At 28.0% G+C, this 16,419-nt stretch overlaps 1 protein-coding gene across 2 annotated transcripts in view; it reads right to left on the bottom strand.

Moving 5' to 3' along the window:
• Nucleotides 1-1,489: 1,489 nt before the first annotated feature.
• Chd1 (chromodomain-helicase-DNA-binding protein 1) overlaps nt 1,490-16,419 on the bottom strand; it is a 122,905-nt gene continuing 107,975 nt past the window's right edge. For both annotated transcript variants that reach the window (XM_075360112.1, XM_075360113.1), the window contains exons 26-29: nt 14,709-14,827; nt 11,500-11,766; nt 10,048-10,173; nt 1,490-4,697 (exon numbers count right to left, since the gene is read on the bottom strand). In XM_075360112.1, coding sequence (XP_075216227.1) covers nt 4,445-4,697; nt 10,048-10,173; nt 11,500-11,766; nt 14,709-14,827 — 765 coding nt within the window. In that variant the 3' untranslated portion in view covers nt 1,490-4,444. The remainder of the gene's footprint in view (nt 4,698-10,047; nt 10,174-11,499; nt 11,767-14,708; nt 14,828-16,419) is intronic.

The raw sequence follows: 16,419 nt of genomic DNA, 5'->3' as shown, positions 1-16,419 counted from the left end.
ATCTCCATACAGGAAGGATTGCAATAACTGATAATTTTTTTACATCTGTTCCATTAGCCAGTAAATTACAGTAGAGGAGATAATTTACTGTAGCCTTCAGCTATTCAAGACTATAACAATGATTGTAAATGAGTATCACCAGTGATCCTCACAGCCCCATGATTATTAAGTAAAAAAACATGTGTAAATTGGACAGTCATAAAACACAATGATTGTAAATGAGGGTCACTGATGATCCTTACGGCCTCGTGATTAAGTATTATAAAGGTGCCATGAGGATCACCAGTGATTATGTCTTTTTACTTACTTCAGGTTTATTTTTAATTTTTTCAATAAAACTGTATAATATAACTTATTTTTAACCATAAAATGGTTAATAAAGTGTTTGTCTTTGATGGATCCTGATGAATGTCTTTCTTATTATTTGGCAACAGCCAAACTTGAATAAATCTGAAATTGTGAGTCCTATTCCACATTGTAGGCTGAAAGATAAACTTATAATTTCTATATTAAACCAGTTGGTGAGAGTAGTTTAGAGCATATAATTATATATATTATTAAACATATACTGATTATTAACAACAGTAATGTGTATTTCATTGTATATAACCTTAAATAAGTTATACTTTAAAGAAGTATTTCAACAAAATAAACTGAACAGCACTCAAAACCAACTGATAAGTGATACTCAGCATGGAAATGACATATTCTGAAAAATTATTAGTTAAAAATAATAAAAAGTTTTTATAATTATAAGCTATATATTTAGTATTTAAATTATATTTGAATCCTAATAAGTTTTAGCTGAATAAAGGTAGAATGTCTTGTTAAAAATATAAAATACACACACACACATGTATGTAGGAAAGAGTACATTAATATATAAAGATATTTTGAAATTACTAAACAGTTTTAACTACATTCACTGACTGACCACTCAGTCAAGCTTTAATTTTTTTTTCTGAAAAAAAAAATTACTATAAAAGGTTTACACAGAATTATTTCATGATACAATAATATATAATTTAATGAAAAAGATTTGTTTAATTAAGTCATACAATTTTTTTCTACAATTCAAAAAATCACTGGGATTTGCCGATTAACAGTAATTTAAGAAATAATATTGATAAAATAAAAAAATAAAATTCCATCTACTTTTATAATACTTGCACTTGCGCAACTGATATAAAGAAAATTTTTAGTTTTAACTGATAGTACTAAATAAATAGTTTATGACAATGATAACATTTGTTTATTTAAATCATGCAATCTTTTTTTCAACAACTTACAATAAAAAAATAAATAAAATTCTACCAACTTACAAAAAAAATTTACTTTTAACCGATACTACTGAATAACTAGTTTGATAAACACTTAAAAATAATTAAACAAATTTTCAAGTCACACTGATAACATACAAAATTTCTGTTTCTTGCATACATCACAAACTAAAATAGTATATATATATATATATATATATATATATATATATATATACACTAGTATATAACAGTATATAGCATATATAATAGTATATATATGTTCCATCTACAGGATGCAGATGGATCAAAGAAATAAGAGAGGATCTGAAGGAAATAGACTGCACACCAGAAGACACCACAGATAAGATAAAATTAAACAAGAAAATCAAGAACAAAAGCACTGGCTTCACACTTACAAGAAAAAACTCACAAAAAAAATATTTTCAACATTAGAAAGGGCACAAAAATTGGAAAATATGAAAAAGTACTGGCAGGACTGCAAGGCACAAACAGTCCTTTCAAAGTGATCCTATGCAGTTATATAAGATATATATCGTGTGAATATATATATACATACACACACACACACATAAATACTAAGAAATATGTTAGATAATTTCTGTGACTGATATATTTTAAACAAATGACTGAGATACCTATCTATATTAATTTCTAAAAAAGATTTTTTTAACAGTTTTTAATCTAAATTTCCACAAATATATTCTGAACAAAGTGACAACAGAGGAAAAGAGAAATAAAGCAGTTATGTAAAAAATTAATTTTTATTAAAAAAAAAAAATAAACTAGAATAATTTTTAAAACAAATATTCAGTAAGCAGACAATATTAAAAACTGTATCATTATAATTTTCTTTATAGGCAAAGGGCATGCAATAATAATGGTGAGTGGTTAAATAAAAAAGAAATTAATAAATTACCCTGCTCAGTAAAAAGAAAACAATGTTCTAATAAGGTAATAATGCAAATATTTTATATTTAAAAAAAAAAATTCAAGTAATATAAAATACAATGTCTAAAAATTTTTTTGTTAGTTAAATTAAAATATAACTGATAAGTGTAAGATTGTTTTAAAAATATATAAAGTAAAAAGTAATACACAAAAAATAATGTAGACTTTTGTCAAAGTCTACGTTATAGTTAGATTTCCAGCATATAACTGAAACATATCTATAATTTTTAATTTTGCAAATAAAAGACAGCTAGCAGTCAGCAGTCCACCAAATAGAGAGAAATGTTGTTTGACCAATTCAATAAATCTTTTTCAAAGTTAAATTACGACTATTCTTAATCCTCTTTTTTTTTTAGATAGGATGTATCAGCACTTTTCATAAAAAAAGTGCTAATTATTTAAATGTAATAAGATCTTTTTTCTGCTTTGAAATTATACACATCTTTCTTTATACAAAACATCTAGAATTTTATACAATTACTGAGGTTTGATTCTGCAATAATCAATATAAGACAACTTGAATATACAGATGTAACAGTGGGCTGGATGCAGATTATTAACCTATATTTCTGATTACATCTAATGAGCATTAACTTACAAAGCTAAATCGGTGAAATACTCAAGTAATAAAATTGTAATTATGCCATTTCTAACTTCTAAATTATAATTTTATTGCACAAAAGCAATGTATTGCCATTTTTGTTTATTATATTATAAAAGAAAAAGAGTGAAATAATGTTCAGACCTCGAAAACACAAGGTTATTTAATATAAATTTTTAGACACAGTAAGCTCTACAACCATCTGGTAGATAACACTAAAGTAGTACATTATAAAAAAAAAATATTTTAACTACTTTTTACTATAATTTTTTTTTAATATTTAAGCTCAATAACTGCTGTAATAATAATTAAAAATGATAATTATCTTAGGAAAAAAGTATTTGATAAAGTAAATATAAATATTTACTTCCAGTAAGGTGAATTTATCTTATCTGAATGTAATCTTATTATAATGCAATACAAAAATACTCACAATTGCAATAAGCTCCAATTAAAGTAAAAACTTTATTATCAATGATTTACATTTTACATTAGCAAACAAGTATAACAAATTCAGTAAAATTATGAAACATGAACTATATAATTCTGATTAATATTTTCAGAAGAAAAGCGTATTAAAAAAAAAATAAAATAAATAAATAAAACTTAATATTTTTTTGGAAATTGTGATAACAAAATAAATTTAAAGATGTATATAAGATACACACAAAATGTGAATTTTAATGAAAAATAAGTTTTTTTTAAATATTTTATTTACAGGTTTGGTATAAGCAAACTGTCAAAATTTTCTTCTGCAAGATACAAAACTAATGTAGGATAACCACAATAAAAAAATGTTCCTTATCATTCATACAATTAAACAATGTACTGAAAATTTCTAGCAGACATCTATTGAAGATCATATGTAATAAGATTTAATCAATAAAAAATTACAATCTTAAATCAATATTAACTACTTAATCTAAAAAAAATCTGTATCACAGAAAATACAATATTTACATATAAATTACATGTTCCTTAATGTTCCACTTGAACATTTTCTGAAACACACACAGTTGATATTACAATCCTAGTGAAAAAAAAACAACTCTTCAACTCAAGAAAAGAAATATAAATTATTTTTTTTTAAATATCTTTTTATATATATTTTATGCAAAATTATACAATATGTAAAACAATATTTTTTAAAAATAATTTATTAACTATACACATGCATTTTAATTACAATAATATGTATACATAAATATGTGCTTAATTATATCATTTATTTATAAACGAAGACTTGAATGGATTTTTATAGTTTAAATAAAAATAAATACTATAAAATTTTGTACAATAAACTTACACTAATAATTCATCATCACAATAATTATATTTAAATTACTGAGACTAATGTGACAAGTTTGCATTTCACAAACACTTATAGTAAGTAGTGTTTCAAATGCAAATAAAACTCTTCACCTTTGGTTAAGATGATATCTTAATAATTATTTCACCACATTAATACATTCATAACAATACGATACGTATACACAACTCTACATACTTTAAACCACTTTCTTATTGTAAATAATTGTCTTATTTGGAACTTTACACAAGTCGGTCAACTTTTTATGGTGATTTAACATAATATGTTATATTATGTTAATAGCTATGAACTACTTGCAGGAGGTCTTCTATTATCAAAGTCTCTTCTGTTGTAATCTTTCATATCTGGTCTTCCTCTATTCCAATCTTGATTAAATCCTGGAGGTCCTTGGTACCGGTTATCTCTTTGGTACATTGGCATAGGGCCTCCACCGCCTCCACCACCACCACCACCACCACCACCATGATCAAAGCCACCACCGTATCCTGGAGGTGGTCCGTAATGATTTCCATAATTCATGGGACCCTGATGAAACCTATTAACAGAAATAAATGTACTTAAGAGATTATTTCAATAACTTTGCAAGTGATTTGAGATAACAATTCTTCACAAGATTTCTTTGTTTCTTTTTAAAACATTCAAACACCTAGCAACCAAACAGTGGAGGGAAAGTCATCACAGTAAAGTAGATTCCTCTTACTTACCCCCGTGCAATAATGTTAAAATAAAATATTTCACTTGATTTCCATGCTTACTTTATTAAACAATTTGGTTTATAAATGAACTGCATACTGTTCATTTAGCAAACAATTAAATTTTCTGTTCTCGCTTCTACATTATAATTAGCCTCACAATTGCAATCTTCTCAAAAATTATAATACGCCATAATATTATATTTCCTATGAACTTTTATAATTATTTTTTCAAGTACGTATTATTATTCTCAAAGTGATAGGATCTAATAACTTATCAGCAGTTCAAGAATGAAAATTTTGGGCACCTTGTGAGCAAGATGCCCAATAATCTTTTGTTAATGACCAAGTGTATTTTGTTTGTAACAAGATTAAACTACATTTTACTTTGAATCAACTGCAAATGTTAAGTATTATTGTTAATTTAATATATTTCTCATTCATATTTCATCTTGGAGAGTCTACTAATTTAGAAAATTAAAAATTCTGTTTTGTATTTATAAATGTACATTAGCTTAACAAATATTGTCATTTACTCACTACTCACTTGTATCAAATCACATAATTAATTCATAAAGCAAAATACTTCAGTCTATAAAAAAGATTTTTGTTAAGCTTCAGTGTTAACTATAAATAAATTACCTAAAAACTAAATATCTTCAGTCAAGGTTATTTAAAGTTAAAATACTTCTTCTTATAAAAACAATATTACTTTTTAATAAGTTTCTAAAAGGGACGTTCAATAATTAACGAGACAAACTGATGTAAAGAAAAAAATGGTTCATTCAATGACAATGAAACTTTTTACGGTCAGGCTGGCAACGTTGGGAACACATTTAATCAGATATTCGATCATAATTAATATAAACATAACCCCTTTTGTTGATTTGAGAATGTCAACACCATTTGAAATGTGTACATCGGAAGAGCAACTTTCAGTGATAAGATTTTTGCTATCAGAAGGTGTGAAACTGGCATAAATTTACTCAAGAATATTGGAACAATATGGGAAAAAGTGTTTAAACCCAGTAATGTGTATAAGTGAGTGGAACAGTTTAATTCAGGCAGAACAAGTGTGACTGATCTCTATAGTTCTGGAAGACCAACTTAAGTTTTTTGACTATCGCACTGCAAAATTGCATAAATCATCCTATTTCTGAAGACATGCAAATCAAAATTTCCCCAACTGCTAGTTTGTGTAATATTAGTGCTGGAACCATGCATTAAATCATTCATGACGTGCTGAATTATTGCAAAACGAGTTCAAGATAGACAGTTGACTCAAGCCCATAAAGATACCTGAATTTACATTAGTTCTGAGCTCAAAGAACAGTTTGAAGTAGAAGGTAATGAATGACTTTCTAGATTGTATAATAACCTGCAATGAAATGGGGGATACATCATTCTGAGCATGGATTCAAACAGCAAAATCTGGAGTGGAAACATCTGGATTTGCCCACCAAAAAAATTCAAAACTCACATGTCAGCCAGTAAAGTGTTGTTGATGGTCTTCTGGGACTTGCAAGGCCTAATTATTAGTGACTGTCTACAACAGGCCTGGCCAACTCAAATGGTTTAGGCCACTTTGATGATGCATTACGTTATGAGCCGTACTTTGGTAAAATGCTTTTAAAAAATGTAATACAAATACAAAAAGAATATAACTTTATCATTATTCTATGATTCAATATAATTAACTCTCAAGTCTTAATTAATGAGATATTTGTTTATCCTTTCTTTCACTTAATTTTCGTACATCTATATTTATGATCGACGTTGCACATTTTACCTGGTTTTCTAAACTAGCATCAGTTAATGAAGCGTGTGATGAACTCTTTGTAAATTTTATCTTCATAAAATATGTTTCACAAACATATGTAGTTCTAAAAGCGCTTACAAACCGTGCAAAATATCTTAACATGGAATATCTCTCGGATGTAACATAAGTATTGTAAAAATTAATTTTTGACATGCACGCAAAAATTTGGTTCATTTCATTGTCGCACTGTTACTCAATTGACTCCACTTGCAGATTTTCAGGAAGACTGTTCATGTCAACATTAAATGGGCATAAAAATATTTCAAACATCATATTTTGCTAATTCTGAGAGATGACTATCAAATGCAGTTATAAGTTTCTTTATTTCATTAGCATATTTTGAGAAATTCTTAGGTTGTCTTTTTGGGAAGTTAAAAATAGCAGAAAATGTTAAGCGTTATTATTTCTAAGTTGGCACTAAAATAATAATTTCTTATTAAAAGCTTTAATGAAATTACAAGCACAGATTATTAAATTATCTTGCCCTTTCAAGTCCTTATCCACTAAAAAAATACATCTAACAACCAATCATCAATTAATTCTGGAAGGCTAGATTCTTGTTTCTTGTTCATACAAATATCTATTTCATTCTGTAAATTAATATACAATATTATATTTAGAAGATAATTAGCTAAGGAATTCTTTGAATTGCTGATGCTGAAGAGCATGTGAACAAATGTAATTTACTATCTTTCTAACTACGTTCACAATGTGATTCATGGATAATACTCGACCATGTAAATTTTGTTAATGTATCAAACAGTGAATAATAAAAATATCATTGGTTTTAATGCCTCTGCAATCTAGCTTATCCATAAGTAATTTTACAGTTCCTTTATTTTTACCTACCAAAGCAGGTGCTTTATCTGTTTTTTAATCTGGAAAGAGCCTCAAAATTTAAGCTATTTTTGGTTAACATTTTTCAATCGCCTGAAAACATTTTCTCCTCTACTTGTATCTTTTAAATTTAAAAGATTTATCATTTCTTCTGTCACTTGAATGAATCATTCACACCGCGAATAAATAGCAGAAGTTGAGATGTGTCTGAGATATACCTGTCTGTACTTTCATCAAATGCCACAGAATATGAGTATACTTTGAATTGGTAAATTTTATTTCGCAAAGTTACAACTATTTCAGCTGAAATGTCATCAATGCAACGACATATAGTTTGACGTGAGAGACTAATACTTGAAAATAATTCACTTTTATTGGGCAACTGCTTCCAAACAGTCCTTCATGTTCACAATCTGAAAATGGTTTCATTTTCTTTGCAATCAACACAGCAACTGAATAACTTGCTTTGACAATGGTAGATGGTTGTTGTAATGATGAATCAAACATTGCCTGCTGAGATTTCAGATGTGATTTAAGCGCAGTCAACTTTTTACATCATATGAAATTTACATATTCATTTTGTCTCATGATACCTTTTAACGTTATGTTCCTTAAACACAGCGACTGTCTCTACAAATAAAAAAAATTAATTTTTAGTTCTGCATTGTGAAAAAATAATCTTTTTCCGAAGATCATTAAATTTTCTGTTTCGTCAACAACTTTTCTTTTCTTTGAATTCATTCGAAAATGTTAAAAAAAAAATTGCAAATAAGTGTTAGTTAGAGAATATTGGTACATTAACGCAGAGCAACAAAATTTACTTTTTTAAGTCTATTTAGGATTCTTATTTTCTAATGTTTAATATTATGTAAAAATACCAATAACCTTTTTAAATTTATGCAAATAGTGATCACTTGACACTTGAAAATTTATCAACTTAACATTTTATTAAATTCTTACTAATTTTTAATTTTACTTGCATTAATTTTTACAATACATTCACTTCAATAAATTTCAGAATTTCTTTTGAAAAAAATCTGATTTCATTAGATGTCACTTTTATTCACAGGGAGCAATATTTTTTACATTGTCAATTACTACAACATAATGTATATATATATATATATATATATATATATATATATATATATATATTTGTTTATTATTAGAATTAAAATTACAGTTAAAATGAATTGTGCGGGTGATGCATGTGCTCTTCGTTTGCATTCCTGTTGTACACCTCTCTCGTTCAGCTCGCAAAATAACAATGCATCGGTTCCTCATGGATAACCCACTGCCCACTGTCATTGTTCTACTCTCCTACATTACCAAGAGCAAAAATGTGTGGATTGGTTCTTTATTGCCCCTGCATTCAAATTACTGATGGTTGCCTAACGAAACAGATTCTTTCAGTAACATATGGTGTTCGTGGAAATGAAATATAAAACAGGAGTTTGTAGACGCACTTGTGCATTATAAAAATGACACATGTAAATTTGAATCTATTTCATATTTTTAGTATACATACGAGAAACAAACGTTTCAATAAAGAGTAAAATCGCTTAGTGGGCTGCACAATTTAACATGGTGGTGGTGAGCCATGTGTTGGCCAGGCCTGATCTAGAACAATGTACTGTGAACAGTGAGTATTATTCTAACACACTCCAACAGAAAGTGAGACCTGCTAAAGGTGAAAACATCAGAGCGCTCTCTCAAAAAGTGTGATTCTCTTGCATGACAATGCGCACCCCCACATCACTCAGAGAATAGGAGAACCAGTTGAGAAGTTGGATTGGGAGCTGTTGCCACATCCTTCTTACAGGACAGACCTCCCCGTCTGATTTTAATTTGTTCAAATTTTTTACACAACAAAGAAGTAAAAAAAGCAGTGGTTTGAAATGGTTCAAACAGCAAGGTAAAGACTTCTATGTGTGGTAAAGATTTCGCTATGGGAATCAGAAAGCTTACAGACCAATAGGACAAGTGTCTAAATTATGCTGGAGATTATGTTGAAAGTAGTGTAAGTTTCATTATCATTGAATAAATCATTTTTTCTCTACATCAATTTGTTTTGTTAATTATTAAACGTCCTTCCTAAATAATACTAATTAGGTAAATTGAAATTTTTGGCACACTGAAAAATAACTTGATCTTAAAACTTAAATACATACTCAAATACTAAGCAATCAACAAACCTTTAAAATTGTTATTATCTTTGGATATCAACATCAATATCATTTCACAAAAAAAAAAATTATTTTTATGTATAATTTAGAAAAAAATAAGTGTCCAAGTCTAAAGTCAGCCAAATATGCAAGGTAAATAAGAAAAAAATGAATACACTGAATGACAGCCTACTTTTGAAATGCTTATTCTGTACTAGTACTACTGAAGACTATTGAATGAATTTTTTTTTCAAAATTTGAAAAAAATTAAAAGTAATTCCATAAAAATATATATAGCTTTTTAAACAGAATCAGTCCAGCCATTCAAATCCAATGGTGATAGTAAAGAACAGAGAAAATGATACTACATACCTCCGTTTATTTGAACCACCACGATGGTTTCTATCTCTGTCTCCTCTGTATCCTTGACCTTGCATTCTATTAGAATACTGGTCATAACGATCTCTATCTCTTTTATGATCACTATTTCCTGCAAACCTGAAAAAAAAAATTATATTCGATTTGAAGAAAAAAAAAGAATAATTTCTTGAAATTATCCAAAATCAGATACGTTCCATTCTAACAAATTTTATAGGTCTCCACTGACAAAAAACATTTTTACTTTTCAGCATATCAAAGAAATAAAATTAAAAGTAAATTCACATGACTTCCTCTTAAAATTGTCATATTTTACTATAACTTATGCACTATTATATTAGGATATAAGGCCCAAAATCAGGTGGTGCTATATTTTTGAAAAGATGGAGTTATATTACTGTTTGTGAAATAAATTACATACTACTTAATGGCTGTAGGCAGTGACCTGAAGTGAGATATAACTCCCACATGAAAATGGCTTAGACATTTCAAACTCGCACATTAGTTTTACAATGAAAATTAAGGAGTGGAGTTGTTTCCTATTTGAAATGCATGCAACATCTAAAACTGCAAGCAATACTTTCAAGCTCTTCACTAGGGATAAATGGCTGCATACTGAAAAACTTTACTTTAAAAGAAACCAATTCTGACAGATGCCTTTGGCAACTCTGATCCTTTAGAAATGATAAATTTGTAAAATAACAAATTAATGCAAACTTTTCTATGGGAGAATATGCTTTATATAGTTTCTCCATTCAGCAGAAGAAATGTTACTATGAGCAATTTTTCTGAAGAAAGGCAATGAATAAAGAAATGTTGAAAAAAATGAACTATTATGTTAATTAAATATTTTTAATTGAACACAATTGGAGTATTTAACTAATTTACTTTTATTTTATTATGCATAAATAATATTAAAATCCCTCAAAAAAAAAAAAAAAAACTTTCCACCCTTCATCTCAACTAACTACCTCTTGATATTATTTCTGTGTATCAAGTTTTTTATGATGGACTTTTAATAATTAGTATTGCCTGGGGAAGAAATTTTATAATAAATGTAAACGTTTCCTGCTATTTCTATTATCAGTTTCAATAATTGTTATATATTAGTCAACAGTATTCAGGCACGTCATTTGTATCAATAATTTTCTGTAAATAAACACAATTACAATTAATATTTTTAAATGATATAGTAACTTAAACATACAAAACAAAATTGCTTAAATTCTTTTGAGCAAAGATAGACAAAGATTATTAGATTGTTCATTACGGAATTTATCTACGTATGAAATTTTTGGGAATATTTTGAAAATAACATAATGTAAATGATGTTATATATTTAAATTTGTTTTAATGAAGTCAATTTTTGATAATAAATGACCTTACAAAGATAATTATAAAAATAATAGGTCCATAATTAATGGAAAAAAAACTTTTATTAATCACCTGTTGCCAGACCAGCGGTCACCTCCAGCATCTGCCGGTGGTCTAACATTGTTATGTGGATTGTTAATGTTGTTACGATTGTTATTATCACCACCAGGACCTCTGTATCCTGGCCCTACTCCCTGACTGCCTTGTCTTGATACGTTGCTTGCACTACCACTTCCACCACTGTCCGACCTGTTTCTCTCATGAGATACTCTATTCCTGTCTTTATCTTTCATTCTATCTTTGCTTTCACTTCCCTTTCTTTCCTCTTTTTCAGAACTCCTGAAAAATTCATAAAAATAAATAAAAATAGGAAGTACTTTTAGGGTCCATGTTATGAAAAATTTTATCTTTCTTCTGCATTATATAATCAACAATATATTGTAGAATTTGTTTATGAAGTATTAAAAATAAACTAAAACATCATAAAACTGCTTACATTGAAAAGGTAGGTGAAAAAGAAATCTTAGTGTGACCATGCATCATTTAAACATTGAATATTTAAAAACGCAATGAATCATTGCTGTTTTTGAACAATTACAGAACCAAAAATATACTTGAATAAAAAATCCATTTTGAGTATTAAGTTTTTTCTGTGAAAATTTATAAGTTCATAATCAGGGAGGTAAAAATGAAAAAAAAAGTTTTTAAAATAGTGACTATTGTTTTCACACACAGTATTGCTTAACGTACTCAACTGAATTTTTTTTGAATATAACTTTATGACAGTTAGAGCCCTACAATCAGATATAAAACTGTTAAAAATTAACCTTTTCTTACTTTTAATTAAAAGAAAAAAAAAACAGTTTGTTTTTATAAGTAAGAGGTAATAAGGATACAGAACCAAAATGGAAACAAAGGAAGTGAAGGAGAACTTCAAGAAAGATAAAGACAGGAAATGTACTTACAGTGATGTACTGTGCAGGAATAAAATACTTAAACTAAAGAGTAATCACCATCTTGAGTAGAAAAAAAAATCAATTTAATTTATATTGTAGGGGCATTCGGGTTACTTATCCAGAAGTGTTTCTGGTTAGTGTACGAGGTGTGTTAAAAAAAGAAAAAAGAAGACTGAACTTGTGTAATAAAAATTTTATTAATGTATTTTACAACATTATACAGCCTTGTCATTTTCAAGTAGTTCCCATTGTTGGCAATTTACCACTCCCAATGTATTTTCCATATCTGGAACATTTCCTGGAATGGGTTTTAGAGTATGGTGTGCAGCCATTGCATATTATTTTCTTCAATCTTGATTATGGTTTGAAAACTATGTTTATCCATGACTATTTCAATGTGGAAAAAAACAGTCCATTGGGGCTAAGTCTGATGAGTAGGATAGGGAGGCACTATAATTGTCTTGTGTTTTGCACATATAATAATGGGGGGGATAAGAAGAGACACAGAACTGGTGTGTTGTCATGGTGAACATCCCAACTCTTTCTGGGTAAAAGATCCGTAAAAATTCCATGTAGAACTCTTTGTTTATGGTGAAAAACTTCCAGTCAAAAAAAATCTACCATCAACTTCATGTTTGACAGACTCAGGCAGGCTTTTTTTGATGAGGGATCCTTTCCTCCAACCCTACAACTATTGCTTCTAGGGTTCCACATCTTAGCTGAGAACTGAAGTCTCATCTTTTGCTATGGTTTTCAAAATGTTTTTTCATCGGCATTGACATGGTCAAGAGGGTTAACACCAATGTTAACACAATTGTCATTCTGATCATTGGTCAGGGATCATTGCAGGGATGCAATGCATGTTATGTTTTTCATTAAAATTATGTGGCATGATCCTACACTGATGCCCACTTCTTAATTAGTCTAAAAGTTAAGCAGCAATCTTCACAAACTTGAGTGATATTATCATTATTATTGTTGATGTGAAAGGTCATACAAGTCGGGGATCTTCAGCAGTCAATGTACTGTCTCCTTTAGAACAATTACACCATTCGTAGCAGTGTGATCTGCCAATATAGCATTTCATTTTCATTAAAAAAAAATTCAATTAAAGGTTTGTGAACATGTTACTCAAACTTTTGTAACTTGGAAAACTAACAATGGTAGAATGATGATTCAATGTTGTGTTTCTGAAAGTTGCCACTTATTGCAAAACACTTAGTGTTGGAGTACTTTTACAAAAATTTGGTCTTTCTTTTCAACACACCTCATATATAGTCCTGGTGACTTAATTCAGTTTTACAGAGTTCAACTAAGCTGGAACAATTATATAAACAAGCTCATTAAATATACAAATAAGATAATTTAATATGCATGTATTGTAACTGATAAGAAAAAAATGCTGTCTTTAAAAAAATGTCCAGAAATATAATTTAAATGGGAAAAAAATGATGTTATTCATCTCTCTATATATAATATGCTAAGGAAAGACAGCACCAGAATCATTACTAATGTTTTGTAGCAGCTGTATTTTTATGTTTTTAATGTTCTGTAGAGTTTGTTATTGTAACATTTCAATCATTGTACTTACTTTTGCTCTGTTTAGAAATAGATTATTACTGCAGTTAATGTGATATATTTTCATTTTCATAAAATTTAAATTTGCATGGGCAGACCTATGCAAACGCGAGTTTCTACATTTTCTCTGTAAAATAAAACAAAATTTTTTATATTTATTCTTGTTTTATACTAACTCTGTATATTGTTACAATGAAAGGCAATATCTGTGGAAAAAAAAAAGATTCTATAGAAAGATATTTTCTGTGGCAGAATTCATTCTGTAAGCAATAAGCCTAAAACAATATAAAATTTTTAACAAATTGATAATGTAAAAATTACAAGGCATTTAGCTCTATCACTAAACTGAATTGGGTAATAAGAATTGAGGAATTCTAAACAAAATGATTTTTTTCATGTTATTGGTAGAGTTAATAGTAATATTGATTTCTGCTATTAAAACCCCTCCCAATGAAAAAAATAAAAATAATCCTGATTAAAAACAATTATTTAAACCAGTAATTTAATTTTTTTCTGAAAAGCTAACTGTGATTTAAATAAAGATACAGCAATCATACATAAATATAATGATAATATTATCAGGAACAGAGGAATGTAGAAAAAGCATGGAGAATGGGAAAAACAGGTTTTATGAACATGATTATAAAAAAATTAATTAAATTCATAAAAAAGAAGTCAAAAGCAAAAAACAACATAATTTCATCGATTAAACCTAGGTAATAATATGTAATAAAATATTAGAAATACTTTTGCTGAGAGCTGAGGTATGGCTTCTTTGATGGTGAATGCTGACTATCACCTGATTTTTCATCTTCAGTACGCCTTTTCCTATGTTCATTACCATCTTTGCTTTCTTTTTGTGAACTCTTGAAAAAAAAAAGAAGATTAAATAAAACATTTAACATGATAACTTAATGAATTTAATTAATTCAAATGCACAGATTGTAATTTAACATTGTTGCAAGGTTTTAAAAACAATTATGCACTTAAAAAAAAAGTTCACTATAATGTTTCCTTTTAAAAGCAGGAAAAAGCTGATTTCTTAGGGAAAAAAGAAAGTAAAAAACAAAAAGCTTTTATAGATATACTTATAAGATATATCTTTCTTTTATAAGATATATCTTATATACTTTTATAGATATATCTTTCATAAGTTTAAGGATACCTTAGAAAAACTGTTTATGTCAGTTTGTCTTTAAACTAATGAACTACATACAAATCTTATATGTTTGTGAGAAACAGCTTTAAAAAATACATTTTTTAGTGAAAACCGCAAGCTTTTACGTGAGATGCTTCAAATTTTATGGAGTCATTTAAATATTTTAAACGAACTAAAATTAGCCTGTTTTTTTTAATAAAGAAATTACTATTTCTCGTAAAACATGTAAACTAGGCTAATGAGTATGATATCATTTTAAAGCTGTGTTTTAGAGTTTTCAAAAGAGTAATAAGAAAAATTCTAAAAAAATTATTTTTTGAGTTAAAAGGACTTAGGTGATTTTAAAATTTTCATGAAATTTTTGTTTTTAAGAGAGTAATGTTCAAAAATGTACATTATTTGGCACTATTATCAGCTGTTTCCCACCAAAATGGTGATGAATTAGCATTTGTTTCTTTGAGGTTAGGTTGGTGAAAAGTTTTTTTATTAACAATGGGTAAGAAAAGTGTTAGTGTAGAAGTAAAATGGCAACTAATCAGTCTCTGGAAAGCAAATTAAACATACAGAGACACTGCTGAACAATTAAAAATATCAAAAATTTGTGTACAGCAAGTTGTTAAAAAATATCGTGATCAAGAAACTGTCGTTGATCTTCCACGATCTGGTCGGCCATGAAAAACGTCAATGAGGCAAGACAGAGCAATTATAAACATTTTTCCAATCAAATAGTCATACTAAAAGCCCAACATATGCCTGAAGTACTTATCTGGTAAACTTGGGCACCCATTACATAATATGCTTAAAGTTTCATAAAATAGCAAGCAATAGTTATACAAGCGTGAAGGCAGATGTGGTTCTATAAGGGGAAAAATTATACATTTCTCTCATGGAAAGTAATTAATCTCACAGAAATTTGTTGAGGGAGAAAACACAATAAAAATCTCTTTAAAAACCATTAAATTACTTGCTGTAGTGCAACTCTAATCAGGTTGTTGGTTTATTACGGATTGTGATAACATATATTGCACGACAAAACAAAAAAAAAAAAAAAATAAAAACAAAAAAATACTTTCGGGTAAAAATTGTAAACATCTAACTCATTTTCACATAAGCATCTATACAGAGAAAATGACGTACATGTGTTTAAATATATAAATATACAAAGAAATAAAACACCAAAATTAAAACAAAATTGTTTTGCAAATATTATTTTTATATCAGAAACTTGAATGTTTTATTTTATTAGTTTTTTGCAGTCACAGTTTAATGGGCTAAGAGGAATCGTACAATAAAATGCTA

Source organism: Lycorma delicatula, chromosome 3, assembly GCF_047948215.1.
Source record: "Lycorma delicatula isolate Av1 chromosome 3, ASM4794821v1, whole genome shotgun sequence".
Classification (NCBI taxonomy): domain Eukaryota; kingdom Metazoa; phylum Arthropoda; class Insecta; order Hemiptera; family Fulgoridae; genus Lycorma; species Lycorma delicatula.
This window is presented reverse-complemented; position numbering and strand designations above follow the sequence as displayed.